The 23,911-nt window shown below is 43.1% G+C and overlaps 1 protein-coding gene across 3 annotated transcripts in view; it reads left to right on the top strand.

The window, feature by feature from the left end:
- The window catches only part of PRDM6 (PR/SET domain 6), a 32,072-nt gene extending 16,931 nt beyond the window's left edge, over positions 1-15,141 (top strand). Inside the window, exons 4-6 of one of the 3 annotated variants that reach the window (XM_023749707.1) lie at positions 6,982-7,158; positions 11,496-11,543; positions 14,313-14,448. In XM_023749707.1, coding sequence (XP_023605475.1) covers positions 6,982-7,158; positions 11,496-11,502 — 184 coding nt within the window. In that variant the 3' untranslated portion in view covers positions 11,503-11,543; positions 14,313-14,448. Of the gene's footprint in view, positions 1-6,981; positions 7,159-11,495; positions 11,884-14,312 lie in introns of those variants that run through there. The other 2 variants (XM_023749617.1, XM_023749666.1) reach the window with 2 other exon arrangements.
- Positions 15,142-23,911: the final 8,770 nt, after the last annotated feature.

Here is a 23,911-nt window from a genome sequence, read left to right as displayed (position 1 = left end):
GGGCACACAAGTTTTGAAAATGTTCTGTTCCCTCAGGAAGGATTCTTTTTAAAAAGTTTGCCTTTCTTGCGAGTATCCATATAGCCTCAAGATAGATGCATTCAAAGTTTGCAAAGCATTTCAGTAGTTTAGGGGTATCTTGTTATTATAAACTTACTTTTAAATTGAGTGAGTTCAAGTGGATAGATTTGTTATTTGCACAGATTCATTGTTATAATAACTGAACGTGCAAGGTGAAAATGAAATGATAGTTGAAAGTTTCTGGATGGCAAGCTTACCTTTGAGTATAATATAATCCCACGCTGAATGTCACGTAAAGCAATGAAAATATGTCACGGTGAATCGGAAGATACCAAAACAGACTGTTTGGACTGGCCTCAGGCACACTTAGAAAACCGTGTGTGTATTAAGCTTTAAGTCGTTATGGTGTCATAACTTGTAACACATTTATATGAACTGTCAGAGGAGTACCTGACAAATCAGGCAACATATGTGGACAAAACACACTTCCTTGAAAGACTGTTGGGTCAGTGCTCATTCCAAGCTAATTTAGAGTTCTTGGCAAAAATCCAAGTGGCATGAGCCTCCTGTCCTGTGCTAGACGCTGACGGGCATCTCTGGCTCAGATGCCCAAGCGTGGTGTGGCCACGCCTTCCCTCCCCAGATGAGGTGAGGTAATAGGTGCTCGGTATCCATGTAGTTAGCCAGAGAGGGACCTGATTACTCACGCAGTGGGTTCTGCTTCTCACTTTCCTGTGCTTTATTGGTGACATGAGAGGTGGTCACCGTCACTCATAAATAAGTTAAAATTAAGAATTCAAAAAATTAGTCCCTTTATAGGCAAAATGATGATGATGATATACTTGAATTCCTCCATTACATCCGAGTTGGTTATTGAGGATAAAGGGAACATAGGAGATGCCCAGTCACTCTGGCCCACTGGTCTCATTCTGGAGACATGGTTTGCCTTTAGCAATGGGACTGGAATGGTTTCTTTCAGTCCCAGAACCTAGGATGTTGTCTTTGTACCAGCAAATTTGGAAGTAAAAGATAACTCTCCATAATTCTTAACCCCATGGGTGCTAAATAAGAGAAATATACAAAACTAAAATGGAACATCAAATTTGTGTATGATGGTTGCAAAATTTGGAGCCTTTTCTGTTATCCACGTGGAGAATGACAAGTGCTGAATGTCCGTGTTTTCTTTAGGGAGAGACCATAAATTGAGTGGCTTTCCATCTTTGGCAGTTGATGCCAGTTCAGACACAGACAGTGAAAAAGCTTGGAACTTACCAGTCAGAATTCATTTCCCATTGATTTGAGAAAGACACACACTTTTATTTTGATAGGAAAATCTCGCTAGAACCACAGGCAAGAAAGGGAGATGCAGAAGACAAAGCCAGCAGGTAAACAGGTTAGAGTTTCAAATGGATCCAAATTTGAAACAGGCCCCTGAATCTTAGGTCCAAAAGATTTTTCACTCAACAGACTAAGTATTTAGCCATGAAACCTAAGACATTTCAACCTTCATCAAAGAGACTTTGTGTGTCTATATTTGTGAGCTTTTTCATGTGAGGGGCCATAAAAAAATCTATGCCTTGATATAAAGAAAAGAGATCCAAGGAAACCCAGGGTTGCCAGCATCACCGGTTTTTATTTTTACTACCGTGTTATTTACATTGAACACAGAAAAACGATTCACATTCATGAGGGTCCGAAGAGCCACAGAATTGTTATTTCTTGACTTTGTTCTGTTAATATTAAACAAACAAGCCCCCAAATACCTTCTTCCTTTCTCCCAGTCAACTGGCTTTTTTTCTCTCCTCCTAAGCAAATTCAAAGGGAAGAAACTGCTGGAATCTAGACCAACCAGGATTTCATCCAGGAACTTCATAAACATTTGGGGTTTTACATAAGCTTCTGACCTAGGCCAGGGCAGCTTGACTCACTTTTGCTCGAACCAGGAGTTAGCAATCCCTTTTCTCTTCTGTTTTTCTGCTGCAGAAACCCTCAACAGTCCCATTGGGGGGGCTCCAGAAAGGGGTAAGCAAAGCCTTCAATCACCGCGGGTTATTTGCTGATAAATATGTTCTTTTTTTTTCAGCAGAAAGTGTCTTTTTAATGCTTATCTTCATTTTGCATCCTTTTCCTTTTCTCTTTTTTTGGTTGTTTGTGTCACGTGGGGAGGGTTTGCCTTTAACCTCCTGGATGCATCATCGGCTGCCCACACTTGTGTTTTGAGTATCATTGTTTGTATATGGCTGTGTTGGTACCAGAGGGGAAGATGACTCTCGAGGTTGCTGTTGGTGGGAGGAGCCTGGAGCTAATCCATCACCATAATGGTTTCTTTGGAATGTGTCAGTGTTCTTGTGTCCCACTGCCCGCCTCCCCCCAAGTGTGAAGGTTATCTTCTTTCTGGCATTCCCTGTTTTCCAGGTCCCTTGGCTCTGCTTTTGCTGCTTCCCTGCAACCTTTTCCTCCTCACGTAGAGCTCAGGTCATTTCTCACTCCACACAGCCAACAGCAGGCTCCCTTTGAAGTCTTTGGGGATTTGCACTTGGTCTGACTAACAGGGCAAGGAGAGGAAGTGGCCCCAACTGAACAACTTTTGTCCTGGAGGCTTTCAGGCCATGAAAGAAAAATCAAAGAATTAATAATATTTTAAACCAAACCACACTTAATGTTGTTAAATGTTTCATTCTTTTCCTGTGTGTACACCAAACCAATCACAGACTCACAGTAAATGAATTGCACATTTTAGTGGAGGAGTCTTTGGCAGAGGAGCTGCCAGTTACGGAGAATGCCAGGGGAATGTACAGAATTGTCCCCCTGCTTCCTTCTGCTTAAGATCTGACCAGCCATCACAGACACTAACGAAATGGACCTAGGCTTTGTCTGTCTCCTAGTTATTTCATTCTTGAGTATGGAACACCTTCTAGTTTTTCATGAAGCTTGATATCTCTGTGGAAACTAGCCAGTGGAGGCTGTTTGAACTAAAATTAATCAAAGTAAGTAAAATAACACTTTAGTTTCTCAGTCGCCCTAACACATTTCAAGTGGCAAGTGGCCCCATATTGGACAGTGTAGATACGGAACATGTCCATCACTGGACAGCACTGCTGGTAACATTGCACCCCTCAGGTCTCCAGTAGCCAGAGAGCCATAAGCTCATTGTGGTTGTGAGATGTCCCTTTGCAAGGAACGCTCTTTGCGCTTGTTTTGAGAATAGTAAAGTGCTGTCTGTGTATGATGGCTTGGGAAGAATCAAAGGGCATTAGAAAGGAGAGTCCCATTTAGTTGTTCAATGACACGAGGTTCTGAAAGGAGTGAAGCTGAATGCAGCATTTGACGATGTCGGTCCTGCCCTGCTTCTTCTGGTACAACTCACCAAAGGGAGACAGAACTTCGGAGGTGAACCTGATTGTGTCCAAAAGTTTAATATATTCAGTCTTACCTTTCGGCTAGATCTTTGAAAAGTTGATGGACTGTTAATCATCAGAATAAGAAGCTGAGTAATGGCAGTTATTCCTGTGTCCCCAACAACCCCCAGCAGTAAATTGAGAGGTGAGGCATTCAGGATATGCTCATGGGAACTTGCCTACAGGGTCTCAACTCCTGTGTACAGTTGTCCCCAAAGAAGTTGTGAGGTTTGAGATTCCACAGCAGTGACGATGTTTTCTAGGCCCTGCGTTTGGGCTTGAGGATTTCATTCTGTCTTGAATGTTTTCCTGCATCCTTAGATGAAAGCCTAGGAGGAAGTCAGTGTTAAAATTACTTTCTGGGTCGTTTTCTTTATTCTTTTTTTTAAGGAAATATTGACAATCCAGGCAAAGAAGGGATCTTGTTGACTCACTGTGTAACTTCTGTGCTTTCTTAGGGCTAATTTCTGTAGATTTCTAGGCTGAGAGAGGCAATCTGTTTTTATACTGGCAAGTAGAGCAGACATTTTAGTTCTAAATTTACATAAAGTCAGCTTCCATACAGGGACACATGACCTTACGGTCTAAAATTTTATTCCTTACGGTACCTAAGAAGAAAGGCTGCCATTTGATTTTTTGAGATCAACTACAATAAGGTTTGGTCCTACATTTTGGTACTCGGTTTTCTTGTTGCTCTGATTTGCAGCTGTTTACCAAGTAAGTTTAAATGGCGCGCGCACACACACACACACGCACACATACACACACACATGGGAAGCTCTTTGTACAGGGAACTGGCTAGTGCACATGACGGCAGGTGGAGATCATGTTGTTGATGCCGTCTCCTGTGAGCTGTGTTGTGGACAGATCGCAGGCGGCACACCTCTGAGAGCAGGAGCAGAGCATGACAGGATGCAGGAGAGCGTCTAGGTCAGTCCACCCCCCTTACCAGAGGTGAGAGGTGAAAAAATACAGTCAGGGAAGTTGAGTGACTTGTCCAAGTCCCACAGCTGATTGGGGCCAGAGGCTGAAGTAGCACTTACCTCTCCTATTTTTCCTGTTCTAGACCTTTTCATTCAGCTAAGCTAAATTCTGCAACGTTTTAAAAGCTGTGCCACACTTAGGTCACTAGATGCCTAGCAAACACCTCTCAGGCTGGTGCTGGGTAGAGGTGATGTGTTGGGATCCCATTTGCCTTTCATTGGTATTACCTTGATATAAGAATGCAACCCAAGCCTCTCTGTGGTCATTTTTGTAAATCTTTGTGACCGTTGACATAAAAAGAATGGATTGACTTCTGACGATAGAAAATAAATCACCCCAACTTTTGACAGCAGAGTTAGAAAAAGCAAAGAAAAGATTAATTGGTTTTGTTTAGTGGCTTATTGTTTATTGTGATAGCTATTAAAAATAGATAACCAGAGGCTAATAAATGTTAATGGTCCCTTTACTATTAGAAAAATCAATTGTCAGTGGATATAGCATATAATAATGTATTATTTTATTTATAATCTTCAATAACATTTAAAACATTCATCCCTGAGAGAGTGATTTCTTGAAAAACTCTAAAGTTAATGGTTATAACAAAGAACAGATTTGGCAGGAGGACATTTTCGTCTACATATAACTTCAATGGCTTTCAAAGCGTTATTTTATAATTATAATAAAATGTGTATGCAATTTGTCAAGATTGATAAACTCCTTATCAAGGACTCTTACATATTTCTTTGAAACCTGTTTGAGAGCAGTTAAATAGATTTCTAAGTGTAAGTAATTAAAATTGTATAGTATTGAGTTATTGATCAATCCTGGACTATTAATCAAGCTAAAAAATTCTACAATCAGTGCTCAGCGTGCTGAAGTCTGGTAAAATAATGGTATTTGTGTTCAGTGAGGCAAGTAGCCACAATTAAGCACTTCGCTTGACAAATGAGAGGGTCCACTTTATTTTGCACTTAATTGAATTGTTGTACATGCTCGGTCACCATTGTCTCCTAGCCCTGCATTTTGGTTTCTGGTCGTCGGAGCTTAAGTGTTTGTTGAAGGTAGAGCAATTAAGTCCGCTTGCACCGTTGGCTTTCTGAATGCAGCCAGAAAAGTCCAGGCCATACACTAGGGCTCGTGAGTGCTGTTAATATCCCTCATGACAGATTCTTAATCTTCCTAACAAAAATTTTGATAAACAAATTGGAGTCCTGTCGAAGAATGACATGAAATAGCTTCAGATAGTGACAACTGCCCAGGTTTTCTATCACTTGGCAGCTTTTGCTGAAGTAAGCAGAACTTCTGTAGAGAAGATAGAATTTTAATCTATTTTATGAAAACCCAAAATTGATCTGATTCTTAGGAGCTGGAAAGAATGTTCTCCGGCAATCTTGCTAATTATCACGTATTTGCCACAACTTCCTTCCATTTGCTTTTGCATTGTAGTCGCCCTTCTGCAGGCACAGTGGCATTCTGTCATTTCTGAACTGTGATAACTTACTGCTTCTACCACATGAACCAGGGAGCTGGAGTTCAGGAGAAAGGCCCAACGGAGAAATATTATGGGGGTGGAGGGGCGGAGGAGAGTAGGTAGAAGTCAGGACTTACTTTACAAAGGAACCAATCTGGGCGCATGCCTGCGTTCATCTTGTGTATCAGACGCCTCCATGTTGAGGCAGTGCCATCAACAGATCCCAAGATAGATGAGTATTTATTAAAACACACATGCAGCCCTAACCGGTTTGGCTCAGTGGATAGAGCGTCGGCCTGCGGACTGAAGGGTCCCAGGTTCGATTCCGGTCAAGGGCATGTACCTTGGTTGCGGGCACATCCCCAGTAGGGGGTGTGCAGGAGGCAGCTGATTGATGTTTCTCTCTCATCAATGTTTCTAACTCTCTATCCCTCTCCCATCCTCTCTATAAAAAAAATCAATAAAATATATTTTAAAAAATAAAACAAAACAAAAAAACCCCAAACAAACAAACAAAAAAACCCACACATGCATTTGCTGATGCACCTGCATGTTTACCTGGCGCTTAGAATAAGGTCCCACTGCCCTAGAGGGACTTTGGCATCAAGAGCTTATTTCCTTTGAGGACAGTTTATCCTCGGTTTTCTGAACCGACAGAAATAAGGACGCTTTCCCTGTCCCAGAGGATTATTGTAAAGATTAAAGTAGATAAGTGGTTTTAAACCCCCTTGAAAAATTAAAAGTGCCATGGAATTATCAGAGACAATTACGTATTTTCTCTTGTAAGATGCTGGCTAATCAAGCCTGTACTCTCTGTGCTCCCCCCAAACACATTAGCATTGGCCTGGGGGAAGGGATAGAAATAAGAAAGTTGGGGTTCTTGAAATGGTAAAGTTAATACCAGAAAAAAAATAACCATTTGGGAATTAATGTCTCAGTAGTTATGTCAATTTTGTTCCTGTGGCAACAAGCCATGGGAAACTAATGGCCAAAGTTCTATGCAAAACAGAAAATGTCACCAAGAAGTTGTGGCCTTTGTTTCACGTTACTGCCGTCCACTGACCAACATGGAAAAGAATGACCAGGCAGTCTGTTTGTTTGTTTCAGACCTTACCAGTGCGGCCACTGCTCCCAGTCCTTTTCCCAGCCTTCAGAACTGAGGAACCACGTGGTCACTCACTCCAGTGACCGGCCTTTCAAGTGCGGCTACTGTGGCCGTGCCTTTGCCGGGGCCACCACCCTCAACAACCACATCCGGACCCACACTGGAGAAAAGCCCTTCAAGTAAGTGGTGTCTAACCTTTCACCCCATCTTTCTCCTAGCCTTTCCGACAGCCGCAGACAAGGCGGATCGGTGCTGCCCGGCTCAGCCAGTGGCTGGAGAAGGCTATTTGGAAGGTCAATGTCCAGGCTGTAAAAGGACCTACTTGTTTAGTGGCTGTTGTTTGCAAAATGAGGTCAGGAAACCTATACATTGATCCTCACTCAAGCTGTTCAATCTTGGACATGAGACCAACTTTCTGGGACTGTTTTCTCATCAGTAAAATAAGGCAGAAAGAATCATGTTAAGATTCTTTCTAGTTCCCGTGGATCTGTTCTTCTAGAAGTGGAGCTGGGAGCTCAGTTTCAGAGTGCCACCTTACGGCCATCAGCAAGCCCCATGACCATCAGTAAGGTGGCCACAATTTAGGACATCTCTTGAGGACCTTGAACCCTGTAGGATTCTGGTGAATTTTTTCCCTCCTCTTGGTTTGACTCTATTATGGCAGCCAACTTGCAGTTTTCATTGTGCCTTTTGAATCAGCATTACCATGTTGGTGAGAAAAAAAAATCCAAACACAGGGCGCGTTTGAGTTCTTGAAGATTCAGGGAATGTAGAAAGAAGTGAAACTGAATTCCAAGGGCTTTGGCTGAGCGAGAGAGTTTGTTTCTTGATATAGCACAATCATGAAAGCAATGGACATCTGAATCATGCAATATGGCCCATTCACTTATTCATTCATTCATTTGTTCGTTCATGTCCGTGTTCATTCATTTGGCAAATACTCACTGAGCACTTTCTTTTGTACTGGGCACCCTTCGAGGCACAAAAGATACAAAGGTAAATTAGACTCAGCCCTCCAGCCTTTGAAGACCTCATGGTTTATGGGGAAGCCCAATTGATGAACAAGTCTTACCACATAGAGCAGCGGTTCTCAACCTGTGGGTCGTGACCCCTTTGGCAGTCGAACGACCCTTTCACAGGGGTCACCTAAGACCATCCTGCATATCAGATATTTACATTACGATTCATAACAGTAGCAACATTACCGTTATGAAGTAGCAACGAAAATAATTTTATGGTTGGGGTCACAACATGAGGAACTGTATTTAAAGGGCCAGAAGGTTGAGAACCACTGACATAGAGTGAAAGATGCAAACGTGAAATGCAATTAGACGTGTGTGTACAATGTCTCAGAGTAGTGTAGAGGTGGAGTAATCAATTTTGTCTCTGGGAGATGATGTCAGTGTTTTTTCCTAAATTTCATTTTTCAATTACAGTTTCCACTCAACATTATTTTGCTTTAGTTTCAGATGTACAGCGTAGTGGTCAGGCAGTCATACACTTACAAAGTTCTTTCCATACCCTCATATTTCAAGTGCTCACCTGGCACCATACATAGTTATGACAATATTACTACTCTATTCCCTATGCTATACTTACATCCCAGTGACTGTTACAAAATTACCAATTTGTACTTCTTAATCCCTTCACCTTTTTCACGCAGCCCCCTAAACCTCCTCCTCCTGGCAATCATGTTTGTTCTGCGCATCAATGAGTCTGTTTCTGCTTTGTTTTATTTCTAAGATGTGTTTTGAAGGCATTCGAAGGAAAGAGACGTTTCTGGTAGCCCAGCCAGCATATGGACGGCTTGGGAATGTGGAGTAGTATGGATGACTGGTCGGTGGTCTCAAAGCCTTTTCTACTCTCTGTGTAATGGACTCCTTTCTGTTCAACCCCCTGACATCTCTCTTTACTTTTTACCATAGTGGCTTCCCCTAGTTAAGAAGGCAAATAAAAAGGGCATAGATGTATCGCCTATTTACCTTCTGTATGACAAGACCAAGCACGAAAGGAAAAGATTCAGGTAGTAGAACTAATCCCCTGGCTCAGGATCAGCCCAGGAGCCTTTCAGGGCTCTCATTATCCATGAGTTCCCCCCTGGACCTCCAGGTGTGGTGGTTGCCCTGGTGCTCAGTCTATGTCAGGCTCAGCTCAGGATGGCAGAGTCCTGCTCATTGGGATCCTGCCACCTCTGTTCTGCCAGCGAGGAGAGCTCCTAAAAGGCTGGCATCTTCACTCACCTCCCCATGAATCAGTCACCTTCACTCATTATCCTTCACTGTTTTCCACTGTGGTTTAATTTATGACATGGATAAGAAAAATAGTTTTAACTTTCGTCTTTGTATGTGGGTGCGTCTTGATCACGGCATGAAGACATCTGGCTAAGGGGACTGAATGGGTTTCCAAAGGGAGCCTGCACTAATGCCAGCCACGCTGTGACCTCTGGGTCTGAGCTCTCCCAAAGGTCTTTTAAGTTTCCTTAAGGACCAGATGGGTTAGCACAGCCCTAGAGTTCCCTGTTGCGGGTGTTTGTGTCCTGCAAGGTGGGCTCTGCATTGCCCTCAGGCCTGACCCTCAGGGGGTCACAGACTCTGGCTTCCCCGCTGCTCTGGAGGTGGAAGGTGACCGTGGCTCCTCTCCCCCAGAGCCTTTGAGCAAGAGAGCTTTTCAAAAGAGGCGCAGGACTGACAGTCTTTCTGGCCCCTCATAGTACAGAGGGCAGCCAGACGGACACAGTGCCAGGATCAGATTGATTTTTATCTTGTTGCTGTGTAAATAGATTTTAGTAATTAATTGAAGAGGTTTCAGGGTCAAAATGGGAAATAGATTTCTATTAATGTTAAGGTGTTACTTATGTGTAACCTCGTTGACTCCACTCAATTTTTTTTCTTTAACATCCTGTTTTTGTCATGTTTCCAATAGAGTTGCCATTTTAACTTACTTTTAATTCATCAGGGTACTCTTTTGAAGGGCTTTAGCAATTTTATCTTCTTCCTTTCTAAACGGATGCTTTTGTGACCATAACCTACTTTCATCTGGGGGGAGGGGAGAGCAAAGAGCCAGAGTTCGGTGGATTAGATTCTATGTGTATGTTTAGTTCCTTCTGCTCCTACTCTTATTAAGATTAGCCACATGCTGCAGGCATTTTTTAACTTACATATATTCCTGGGGGAAGAACTGAGTGTACGCTTATTTTATAAGGGCAAGATTTTAACATCTTCTAGAAAGTGGAGAGCCAAGCCCTTCAGCACACACAAATGGATCAGTCAGGATTGAACTATCCCAAGGGAGTTTGGGAATCTTCCAACATAGCTCATGGATATCCGTCCCATGGACATTTGTAAATATTATGAAAATGTCCTTTTACAAGCTTATAAAACAAACAGTCAAAAAAACTTTTCTTGCAGATTAGTCAATAAAATGGGTTTCACCACAACAGTTAATTTTACTACTTCAACTAATGGGTATTGGCTTAAACAATGTTGCAAAGAAGGAAAAGAATCTTGTAAAAGATACACAACCCTAAACTCTCCACGTTGGGCAGCTTCCAAATAGATGCCCCAAATGGCTCAGTCTCCCAATTGTCCCACCCACCCAGGGCCCAGGAGGCCTTCACAGAATTCCCAGGGTCCCGGCCAGATGGAACCTGCCACATCTTCCCAACCTCTAAAATCTTCTGCTGCGACTTGGTTTTTGAAGGCAGATCAAGATGATTGCCACCCAGGGAAGGCTGGAGAAGATTTGGCACTAAGGGATCAGTCACATTCCAGGCTTTGCCTCACAGTCTGATTGGCTGAATTCCCACTGAAAGCCTCCATCCCTCAAGGTCTGTCGGGTAGCTAACCTGCTGTAGACTTAGACTTTTAAAGATAAAGGAGCACATAGGAAAAAATGCATACCAAGGATGATATTACAGGTCTTGGCTTTCAGTTTGTATTGTGAGACTGGAAGTCATGGCGAACGAGGAACCAAAGCAAGACATCGTTTCATTTAACAGCAATTGCCAAGCACTTGATTGAAAAAAAGGAAGGAAATAAAGAAGGAAGTTGGCAGTCTAAAACGTATTCTTTGCAATGACAAATCCTTTCTCCTTCTCTGTTACTAAACGCAATCTTTCAGGATTTCAGGGAGGTTGCTCTGCCTGGAAGGATCCCCGTGAGCTGCTTCCCGCCTGGCTCTGTGCCTGGGAAGCCCAGGACGTATCCTAGGAGAGGCTCTTGCCTGCATCTGTTAGAAGCAGGGGCAATACTCATCACTACATTTTGCCTTAAGTAAAGACAGTTTGGCTCAGTATGTTAAAAAAAAAGGATATTCCAGAGAGCAGCTAATACTTTAATAAGAACTAGGCAAAATCAAAGCCAATTGAAAAAGCACATCAGTAAAAATGCACTGAGCACATCATAGGTATGAAGCCCCCTGTGCAGTGTGGTTTGGTTCGTGAAGTATTTTTTGACAGGTTGGAGGGGCACAGAAAGGAACAGAACTTGACATTATTTTGCATCTCTGTCAATTTCAGATGGTAATTGTTAAACTCCCTGTACCTATAATCCAGTCAACCATCACAGTAAGTAAAGAATGATCTCAAATCTAAAAGGAAATCGAGTCCAGTTAAGAGACCCCTACTGGTAGAGAGTTGGGGACTTCCCCTTTGCTGAACTATTTGGACGCCTTTCCACTTCACTGTTCCGGCGAGGTTCCCTTCAAGGCCGTGACGTCATCACAAGGAAGAGGACCCTGTGTGCAAGAACATTTCTTTGCTCCCAGCTCATTACCTGCATCTCTCTCTCCTCCTTATTCTGCTCCCCTGCATGAAGTCCAGGCTTAGAGGTACCCATGCACAGTCATGCGTCTGGGATTGTAGTTCAGGGTTAAATGCCAACCCAGCTGACGTCCAGATCTGACCTGCTAGAACCTAGGTATCTGCATTGAATCTGTCCTTCTGATGAGTGTTATGAAGCTATGAAAATAACTTGTGAAGGAAATTTTTCTAAAATTAAAGATGATATACATAAAACTGAAGTCCTTCCATTATTTAAAAATATTTTTATATCTAAGCTCTCTTCCTCAATAATACAAACTGTATTCTTCTAATTCCCAAATCACATAGATATTTCTAGTAGCCTGGTTCTAAGTATAATTTTACTCACACTTGTGGGCAGATGGCACTAACAATGAAGTTTCAGTAAGGATCTCATGGGATGGTTAGATCTGACTTTGTAAAATCCCTGACTATTACAGCAAACTGTTCCGTAAGTAAAGATCTGTGAGGCATTTAGGCAAACACTTGAGAAATGCCTAATTCTCCTCTTAATGTCTTTGTCCAATCTGGATGTTTATATATTACATATCCACATACACTTTTGCCTTCTATGAATATGAGACTTCCTCCTTTTGAGTACTTTATATTCTAATACACAAGGTTAGAAGTGCAAAAGTATGAGCCAGGTAAATTGTCAAGCCTCATAATTGTTCCAACGGTTCTGCTCTCATCGAAATTGATTCTAGAGTTTGAAATAATAAAAAAAAGGACTATAATAATTTGAAAGTTTGTCAAGCAGTGAAAGGTAGTATATTTTGACACACTAATCCAGGAACTAATCAGTTTTCTAATAAACAATCAGCAATTCACTAACATGTCATCAGCACTTCAGGAGCTCTGGAGAGGGGATGCGCTGCCCGTGGACGTTAATGAATACACCAAAAATCATTAGCTGGTCAATACTTCTGAGTTATTTTCATTGGGTTGATAGGTCTGATACATTAAAGCTGACATTATACATTTGTCAAGATCACAGTGCAGTTTTTAACAGTGGAACAGGCTGCTAAAATTATTCCCTGAGAGAAACACAACTTCACCCTGCCACACACAGCTGGCATAGGGACCTTGAAAAAGCCATGCCTGATAGTCAAGCGCCAGCCTCCCCCCACTCACAAACGTGCAAGAATCTCCGGGGTGAATGGGCGTGCTCTGTTTTTATAGGTGATTATTCCTGTGGCAGGGGGTTTTGTATACTTTACTAAACAGGAAGGAGAAAGAGGGGACTGCTCACCAGATAACAAGACTCAGGCACAGGATAGGGCAATGCAGATTTTTCTCATGATGATTTCTGCCATATTCCCAATTATGCAGGGACCCCAGGACCCAAGGTAGTGTTATTGAAAAGAGAGACTGTTGTTGTCTGCAGCTCTCCTGAATGTCTTTCCTTCAAAGGTTTGAAGAGAGAATATTAAGGGGATGGCTGAGGTGGCTACTGTGCCCTAAAGAGTGCCTGACCATTGCTCCAGGCTGCCCAGGCAAGCAGGGTAGTGACAGGAAGTCACTGGGTCCAGCTTGCTGCCATAGTGTGTGTGTGTGTGTGTGTGTGTGTGTGTGTGTGTGTGTGTGTGTGTGTACAATCATAGACAACCAGCCAGTAACACCAACCATCACAGAAGAACTAGAAGCCACCATTAGGGGTGTGTGTGTGTGTGTGTGTGTGTGTGTGTGTGTGTTAGATTGAATTGCCATCAAGTTAGTAATGTGTGTTGCCTGGGAGATAGGTCAGGCCTACGGTTCCTTGATTATCATCTTTTTTGTTAAGTTCTGGAGAGGAAATAGTCTTGAGGTGTGAAACCAGGTTTCTCATCAGACACACCACCCCTTCATTATAGCCCGCAAGGATATTCTATGACTGTACTTTGGGGAGAGGTGAACTTCTTGACCCACACAGTCATAGGTTTATTTCAGGTTTTTTGAGCCCCTACCCAACCACAAACGTTGTGCTAATCCTGAGTTTGGTTGGGCTGTGAAACTAGAACAAACTTCTGCACAAAAGCAACTGCCCACACGACCCTGCCTCACCACCGCAGACTAATACATTCCTTCCTCTGGTTTCCAAACGCCAAGAGGCTCGCCCCTTGGCTGCTGTTTTGAGGGGAGTCGAATTCCCGATTTTAAATGAGCAGCAGGTGAAATTTTATTTGTCATCAATTTCTCTTTCGGGTTATGGAGCAGAAAACTGGAGACAAGCTGCTGCTTTGATGGCTCACTCCTAAAAATCTCTTTTTGTTCTTTATCTATTTGAACTGACAGCGATCAGAGCTGCAGCAGGACAGGGCTCTCTGGAGAAATCACCTTCCCCCGCCTATTGACAGATCCCTCTGTTCTGCATCAGACGGGCTTTGTCCCATCACAGGCGTCCAGGCCTTGGAAGGAGCCACCAATTAAACCTCTTGAGCCGGGGAAATCTGAAGCCACTTTGGAGTGTCTGTTCTGATTAGGCAGGATGAGAGGACGCCCAGCACCCTGCAGGCCCCGCTCCCTGGTCTCAATTTTCTCTCTTGCCTCCACCAGGTGCGAGAGGTGTGAGAGGAGCTTCACACAGGCCACCCAGCTGAGCCGGCACCAGCGGATGCCCAATGAGTGCAAGCCAATCACCGAGAGCCCAGAATCAATCGAAGTGGATTAACTGATTGACTGGTTGGAATTAAACTGCAAGGAAAGTCATGATTAAATGTCACGGACACTTAAGCAAAACCAAAGATTTCCTCGGAGCAACTTTCAATCAGTCCCAGAAAACCAAAAGCAGTAATAAAATAAGTAAGATGTTAAGAGAGATCGATCCTGGCGTGGAAGTCAGACCGGGGAAGAGATTATTTATTTATGACTAGGGATGAGACTCATTTCAGTGGACAACTAACCTGGGATGGCCCGCAGGTCCAGTCCCACCATGTATTTGCTTTGTTTCTAAAAAGCTTTTCTAAACTGTTATTTAATACCAAAGGGAGGAATCGTATGGGTTCTTCTGCCCACCGTTGTGACTAAGAATGCACAGGGACTTGTTTCTCGTTGCACCTTTTTTTAGTAGCATGATCCAAGGGGACCCATTGTACAGCCCTTCTTCCTGCTGTTTCGGTTTGGCCTGGCCCGGCGCGGCCCGTGGAAGCAGAAGCGAGAGCGTCCGCCGGGTCGGTGCCACCTTCAGCCCCACGGGCATCCCATTCTGTGTTTTCCCGCGCTCACGCCTCATGCACTTGTCACGTGGTTCCTTCCATCCAACAGCCTGGTCTTGATGCAGAAGAGCCCGGAAGTGGAAGAAAATGGGGGACTTACTTTGTCCTGTTTCAAAAACATGTAAAATGTAAGGAGCTTCATAATACAGTATATTGTTCTGAAGCAGCTAGTGGAGAAAATTTTGTTTTCAATAACATTTTAGCTTAAAAAAACCCCACAAAAATAAAAGTTCTTCGGTATGAGGCTGAATATAAGGTACTAGGCTTCAAGTAATTTTTTGTTGTTGTGTCTGTGGAAGTGTTGAATATGCGAAAAATAGTGCCAAGCCCCATTGTCAGGGCCCTTTTAGGCAATTTCATCTTCCTTCCTCGGGTGTGCAGGGAGCATTCCTGCAGGAACAGGCGCAAGGAACCGAGACAAGGAAACATTGAGAGGAGGAGCCACAGCGAGGATTATGCTTAGAACAGACTGCCCGGGAAAAAGCTAAATTTATCAATGGAAATTGCCTTTTTGTCTCCTGTGGCCCTTGGTAATATTCTTCTCTCAGCACTGACCCATTGAAAGGAAGAATGATATACACAATTTCATGATTTCTGAATTGAATCTGGATTGCTAGGAAAGTAAGTTTAACTTCAGCGAGGCTTTTGGTAATTCAACAATGATGTTCCATAAATTGGATCATCTTACATGAAATGATTCAACTTCTGGAAAAAACAGGCTTCTGTCCTCTTGTCTATTAGTTCACAGTAGCATCTCAGAGACTGAGTCTACCTTGATGGCCAGTGCAGATAAAACTGTTCCATCTAGCATGCTTCGTTAACAGTAGCAATCTCTGTGTAGATTTCTTGGTCGCCTGATAACAAACATTGCCATTTGAGGAACTCCTTGACTTTTTAGGCCTCCCATTGTCTTCTCTCAACAAGAATGTGAGATACGTCACTGAACTGACCACTGGTTCAGTTTGATGGATCATCATGTATTTGGTTCTCAGAAAATCCTCCTCTCCTTTTAATTTTGCTTCCCCATCCCTTGGCACCAATGCCAAATTCAAAATGGAGTAAAACAGGGCTCCGCTGGTTGTGTTCATAATTTACATGTATGTGATGATAGGCCCCCGAAAGGAACGTGGCAACTTCTGACTCCCTATGTCCATTCTCAAGTCGTTCACCTACAACTTCCTCCCAGTTCTCGTTGGCTTCTTATCATGCAAATAGTAAGCTGTGTGACTGTGGCTGATTGAAAGGTTTCTCTCTGCTCACTAGGGGTGTGTTCTGATTTTGCTGCTCCTTGCCTGAAGAGATGGAGGCATTTGCCAACAATGTGTGGCAACGGGAAGGGTGGAAAGAGTATGTAGCCATCTCAACCCAAACCCGAGAGACAGTGACAGATGGGCTGCACAGATGAGCAAGCTGTTCCCTTTATTAAGGTTAAAACACTTGGTTGTACCTTTTTAAAATAATAGGGGGTTCACCTGTATGTTTCTAATATTTTTTTTCCTGCGAGAAAAATGAGTTGAGTCATTTGCCCCCTTTCATAATTGAACACGATGCACCCCACTGAGCTCCTCCCCCTGCAAGCATGGGAAGCCTTCACTTGCTCTTGATATCTGGCACGGGGAGGGCTTTCATCGCAATAGTCTCTTCCACTCCAATGGCTTTCCCATCTGATCCCCAGGTGTCACTTACTATGGCAGTAACCTCTGTACCAAAAGATTCTTCTAGCCTTTGGCCCAGTTAAGTTTGTTTCTCTCCTTTATTAGTAAGAGAAAATCTTGGCATGTATTGTCTACCAAATTTGGTTAGAAAAGTATTTTAGAAAATAGGGTACATTCACAGCTTTCCCATTGCTGAGCCATTGCCAGGGGGTAGCAGACAGCCTAGGCCAGTGGTTGGCACACTGCGGCCCCTTGAGTGTGGCTCTTCCACAAAATACCACGTACAGTGCGATTGAAACTTCGTGGCCACACTCAAGGGGGCAAAGAGCCACATGTGGCTGGTGAGCCGCAGTTTGCCGACCACTGGCCCTAGGCCGTCTGTCCATGAGACAGGCCTTCACCGCACATTGACTTGGGGCCTTGAAGCAGGTACTGAGATCATGGAGTCCCAAATGCTTTTAGTTGAAGTATGTTCTGGGGAGGGGTTTTTTTCTTAAAACCGCCCAACAATTGCTTCAGCATTTTCTATGTAAAATTGGCAGATACTCCCTTGGAACACTGTAAATGGTGGTAGAGAATGCAGTTCTAAAGATTTGCCAGTCCCGCTTCTTAATGACTTTCTAATGAATCATGGCATAAAGAGAATATATGCTCCGAGTCATTGAGGAGAGGGGAGGATAGCCAAGATGAGAAAGGGAGACGGTCGGAGTTTGAAGCAATCCCTTTGCCCTTTTCGATCAATGGAGACAGATTCCCCCCTCCCCCCAGAATAAGACCTACCATCACAGCACATGCTTGTTGGTCTAGCTCTGAGTCTAAACCAGAGGTAATGCCACATACAAGTGGAGATACGGAGGAGGAGGGGTGGGGCTGCAGACATCACATTTCTAAAAGTAGCTCAATAACCTTAGCAAAGCTGAAGATTTTCCCCAGGACATGCACATGATTTCTTAAGATAAGCTTTTCATTTTGGTTGTTTTTATTGTTAAAAAATGACTCCCCCCCCCCCAGTATCTATGCTTTTGTAAAGTTACTGTGTGGGTAATGAAAGCTATAAAACGAAATCTTGTGTAATTTGTATAATTTGATTCAATTAGTAGATAGTTACTGAATGTTCAGGCAAGGGTTAGCCTTATGGGGGAAACTGTTTTTTCATGATAGAAAAAGATTATGATACCACTTCTGTCTTCACAGGGCTTACAATTTATTGGATTGCACCTTAGAAAAACTTCATTCTAGTCCAGATACGCAAAGATTTACACACATGTACCAACTCCTCCAGTTTTTTCATCAGTCAGTTGGTTCATTGTTTTATTAATTTACTCAAGGAACATGTACTGAACTCTTGATGTGTATAAGATCCCACTGTAGGTGCTTGCTAAGCAGCAGTACTCAAGTGACTATTTGTGAGGAAATAATGTTTTCCCCGGTAGTGGTAGGCTGGTAGCATGGATATCTTAGCCCTAGGATCATTGTCTCAGTGAAGTTACAGGGATTCCTGCAGGATCAGAGGGATGTACGCTCTGCTGAGGATCAGAAGGGAGCATATTTCAAAACAAATTAAGATGCACGACTTGATTGGTTTTGGTTGACTCCCTGGGCTCTTGGTTCTTAGCAACAATATCAAGATACTAGGATTAGGGCCAGGGTTGTAGGGGTTTTATGACCCTATTCCAGTGATAAGGCAACAAATGGGGCCAGGGCCGGGAAGGAACTGCAGACCTGCCTGGGTCTGAGGAGCCTCCTGTGACTGGTCTGGGCAATGCAGCCCTGTCCCCAGTGTGTGCCCGGGGTGCTTCCAGAGGTGGGGATGCCTACACTGCACTCAGGTGCTTCAGAGGGCACAGAGTGGATATTCATCTCCGATTTAAAAATGGCGGCTTTGGTTAAGTTTTGGCTTTTTAAGCTCTTTATGCACTAAAACTGGAGGATCTTCCTCTTCAGCAGCATGGCCCTCCGAGGCCCCCGGGCTCTGGTGCATCGTTGCAAAGCTCATTGCTAGTCATTGGTTATAAGGAGTTGTTCTTGTGAAAAACAAACAAACCCAAAAAACGAGTATTTAATTGCTTTTCGTACTAGAAGTCGCACTGTTACTACAGGGTGTCCCCCCAAAAGTGTATACACACTTTGAATTATTATGAAGTCAGTGTTTATATATAGTTCACCTTCAAAATTTAAAAGAATGTACAGGATTTTTTTTTTTTGTCAATGCCTGTTTTCAAACTGATGACCGTTCTGGCCCAGGCACTATTGACTGGTAACGTGAAGCAACGGAATCGCAAACATCAAGAGTCATTTCGTTCGGCATTTGTGTGCCCTCACTGTGTTGACTGCTGCCAGTTTTGAACCCTAAACTTTATCTTTTATGTATCCCCATTAAAAAGTCTTCGGCACTTTATTACAAATGTTCTTTGTTCAAAGCTTAGTCTGGCTTTACCCACCATTTCAAATCAGTTAAACCTGAAAAGGAGTGAAAATTAAGTGAGTTATCAGCTATTAAAGTGTGTATGCATTTTGGGGGCACACCTTATATATTTGTTTTGCATGAACTTAAAAAATGAAATGGAATATCTGTTGAGTTGTTTAAAATGGGGAACATGGCACAAAGGAGGGCATTTCCAGAACAGCCTGGGGTCTGTGGGTCGCTTGGAGCAAACCGGTCATTCTCATATTAAGGCTACATGTGCCTGCAGAAACCAGGCCAGGGATGACAAATAAACGAAATAAGCACACTTTCCAAAAAGTTAGCTTCTGTTTCCTTCCTTCCTGTCATTTAATTTTATTTCCCACTGCCTTTACGAATTCCTGACACCAAATCTTGAAAGATACTAAGAGATATGCTTCTCTAAGTGGTAACAGCAAGTTCCAGAAATGTCATTCGTTTGTCAGGATCCTTTCAAGGTGAAGAGGTTTGGAGACATTTGATGAAGTGACTAGATGTTTGGGTACTTATCCCCCCAAGGGCCTGCGGCTCTCCCATCACTGGCACTTCTCTGAACTACCACAAAACAGCAAGCGGAGTCCTGGGAAGAGCCACATATTTCAGCCTTCTCAAGATTAAGTTCTACAAGCCCAGAGACCAGCTGTCAGGTATAACTGAGCAGAGAGCCAAACTGAAAAGAATATTGCTCTATCCATGGAAGCCTTGCTGCAGATGTTTAGCCTGTAATCCATGGTTGTATTTAACATTTAAAATACCTATTTCGGTTCTTCTTTTAAGTAATGAATGTCAGATGTTGCATCAGATCAATATGAACAATGATAAAAATGTCAGTCAGAAAACAGAGCAAAGACAATAAAACTATCTAATCATCTTCCCTATATATTGAGAAGCTACCATTGTATTTAGAATTATGAAAGTCTCTGTTGCGTGAATTTTAATGGAAAAATAAAGTCAGCTTATTTCGTCAGATGTAGATGGGGATGATAATAACGACAGCAACGTATACAGTGCAATTACTGTCAGGCACTGTTTGAAGTGCTTTACAGGGATTATTTCATTTAACCCTCAATTACTCTGTGACAAAGATACTATCATTACTCCTTTCAAATATATACTTAATCTGCTCTTAGCCGCTTCTTTATCCACCCCCCCTCCAAAACCACATGATAGGAACTTTTCAAAGGGAAAATACTTCCTTATTCAAAGCTTATTTTCTGAGAAAGAGAGCTTTTAAAAAGAAACACAAGTATAATTTACTTACAAAATGTGTTTGGGGAAACCATGCTATCCTTAATGCTAAAATACTCTTAAAATATACATCCTTGTAGTTGCCGATTTCGTAATCTTCAGATCTGTGCGGCTGGACAGCAGAGTGTCAAACACCCCATTGCTGGCAGGAATTGTTTTTATTTTTCTAACTACGTAGTTAAAATTCCGCATTAAAAGAAAACAAATCCTCTCGAGTATGTGATCACACATTAGGACAAATGGCACCAGGCAGGAAGGCAGGTGATGTTGGGCAGTGGCCAAAAATGAAGAACGAGGCTTGAACACTATTGAAGACGCATCCCGAACAAGGCTAAGTGGAATCTAGTTGTCTGTCTTTGTTCTGACTGAATGCTAAGTGAGTGCCTTTTCGGGCATCAATGGAGTAATTATGCAGTTGTGTCCATTAGGAATATGAGCTTATGCTGTCTGCCTGCTGGTTTACAGCAGTGAGATAGAAAGCCTGGGGTCAGGTTTGGTTTGTCCAAGGCACAGGTAACGCAGTTCCATGAATGAGGCACTCAAGGAGCCAGTTCAAGGTCTTAGGCTCAGTCTAGACGAGACTATTTGTAAGATGCACTCAAAAAGTGAGTTTACACAATTTCTTTATGACCTGACTTTACTAGAAGGAAGTTCTTCACCATGGCATGGAAACCACACTGTATGCTACTTTTGTCCAAATTCGGATTCTACTGGGCACATTTGTTTATGAAAAAGATGAACACGTTTTCCCTGTCAGTCAAACAGGATGGGCTCCGGTTGGTATTTCCTGTTTCCTGCCTTGCAGAGCATCCCTGCTGCTGCCTTTCTCCCCCAGTGCTTGGCACAGCACTCCCAACTGAAAACAATCCTGATACAAACTTCAGCAAGTTGGAGATATATTTCTACAGCAGAACTCTTTGGAGCTAAAAAAAAAAAATCCTGTCACAGCAGGTGATCACCACATGTCCATGAGAACAGCCATTTCAGACCAAATGTCCACCAACTCAGTCCCTGCTGGTTCCCTTGCAAGCATTCTCTAACGAGAGAAACAACCTTCATAGACTTTACTTTCACCGAACAAGCTCGGACACATTCTCAGGTTTCTTCCAACTTGGAGAGATGAAATAGCAAAAATCATTCTTTTCCTGGGAGGTTATAAGTACTCGGAGAAAGAGCTTCCTCTTGGTACACATGCAGAGGCCAAGGTGGTGACTCACACGAAGGAAAACTTGGGCTCAGAAAAGCAAAGTAATTTTGGAAATCTGATGTCCCAAAGTTCATTTATTTTGTTATATTACAGGGAAGGCACATCTAGCTTAATAGTATGCGAATAGAAGTGTGACATTTAGATGTTGTCAAGGCATTGTGTAAATTTCCTTAATATACTCATTTAAACTACTGTAAATGGTCCCCCACTGGAAAAGAAATATGTCTCTCTCCATCTTCCTACCACATAAAATGTCTAGGGTTAGTGCTCTATTTCAGTTTTCTGAGGTTTGGAAATTTTAAATAAGTCAGTCAAGAGAACGAGGAGAAGCTCACTGTGGGTGGGAGGGCGCTGACTCTACGGGTCACTGGTATGACAAGAATGATTATCCTGCACTTAGAATGGGAAACAATGTGCTTATGTTGTTTAGCTCTATTAAACACACATCTTTTAAAAAAAAACTACAAAGGACCCATGAGATCATGCATGCAGCTGGACTCTTATGATAGAATCTATGGGATTACATTATGTTTAAATGAAAAACAGGCACACTTTTAGAGATAATTGACCAAGACATGTAAATATATTTGATTAATAAAACATTCCTGTGCTGACTTAATCTGCCGATGGTATCTCTCTCCAGTCCCATGTTGGTTGCGTGTCCAACTGTTTGATTCTAGCGTGCAGCTTAGGTAGTAGGAAGTCAACCAACTCTTCCTGGCAACGCATACGTTGGAAAATAGAATGCTTGTAGCACTAGCTATCAGAGTGACTGTTAAAATTCAGCCCCATGGTTTCTTCAGGTATGTTTAGATTGCTTTTTGCCTCGCTCCTGTGCTTGCATGCTCATTCGCTCGGCTGAGTCCAGTCTGTTCTGAAGGAAACTTACATGCAGAGGCCCAGCTGCAGTTCTGCTGCAGGGTGGCCTTGACATTTGACCTCTGGCCCTCGTAAGACCTGGAGAAGAGCAGAAAGCTCCTGCTCTAAGAGTATTCCAGGGCCAGGAGACTCTCAGTGAGAAAGCCAACGTCAGCTGTTGGATTTACCTTTTGTTCTGTTAGAACATAAAGTTCTACTTTGCTCTGAGAAAAAGTACTTGAGCTTAACAGCAGGGAGAACACAGAGCCTGGAGTGGATTGAGAGCCCGGGAAATTGTAGGCGGTAAAGTGGGCTGGGCCATTAGAACCTTGAAGCTGCAACGAGAACGTGGCTGTTTCCTCTGAGTGAGGTGGGGGAACTGGCGTTGAGCAGAGGTGGGCCTGATCTGATTGAAAGCCATCCTTCCTTCTGCTGTGCTGAGAATAGAGGAGGGGAAAGTGGGCTGCAGATGGAGGTGGTTAGGAGGGCTTCTTGATACAGGTGGGAGGTGGGGATGTCTTCTGCTCTGATGGTGGGACAGGCGCAGGAAGTGGTTAAATTCTGGGTGTATTTTGAAGATGCACAGAATTTACTGACAAGTTGGCTGTGGGATGTTATATAAAAAGAGAAGTCAAGATGACTCCAAGGCTTTGGGGCTTAAGCAACGGGAAGATGAACTTTTTCAGGAATCTGATCATGCACAGTAGGCAGCGCTCTGACAAGGATGCTGACTCCCCTGCGTGGCCAGGCTCAGCAGCCGGCCCTGTTTGCAAACAGAGTTGAATTTTTCCTGCTTCCTCTGTGGCACCACATGGGTATTCCATTGCCCAGGAATGACATGCATACGTTTCTTGAGAGAAAGATTACATCAGAAGGGAGGCTCTCCTTAGAAATTAGTAGAACTCTGCACTGTGGGACACCGCTCTCATTCTGGAGGTTCTTTAAGGAAGGGTGCTCTGGGAATGCACATGGCGCCATTCTCCTGTGTCTCCAGTTCTCTGGTCAGAATATAGACCCAGTTCAGTGCCACTTGGTGGGGGGAGGGCAGGGCCTGACAGGGGGGTGGTTCTGGTTTTCAGCCTTGTGGTTGGGACTGTTTCAAGCAGCTTTAATGTGACTTCGAGTCCTCAGACAACTTGTATTGGTTGTTCATCACTCATGTATACACTCACTTAACAAATACTTTTTAAAAAGTGTATATGCTGAGATGCTTCTATAAAAAAATGAATGGGGCGTGGTCAGTAATAGGTGCTTCTTTTCCTGTTTATGACTGGGTATGAGGCCCATGGAGACCTAGACAGAAAGCCAGGCCAAATCAATAAGTTAGAGAGGTCCTTTCGTTATCATTAAAAGGGGTGACACAACCAGGCAGGGATTTTTTTCCACCTCTTATCCTAGATTATTCCTTTTTCCCCATCCCTAAATTAAAACCAGATCTGAGTGTATAGAATGTATGCACAATTTACAAATGTGAGGGAATAATAATTATTTGGAATCCCAATCACAACCAGAATAAATTATTTAGTACC

The sequence above is a fragment of the Myotis lucifugus genome, unplaced genomic scaffold, assembly GCF_000147115.1.
Source record: "Myotis lucifugus unplaced genomic scaffold, Myoluc2.0 scaffold_0, whole genome shotgun sequence".
Taxonomy (NCBI): domain Eukaryota; kingdom Metazoa; phylum Chordata; class Mammalia; order Chiroptera; family Vespertilionidae; genus Myotis; species Myotis lucifugus.
This window is presented reverse-complemented; position numbering and strand designations above follow the sequence as displayed.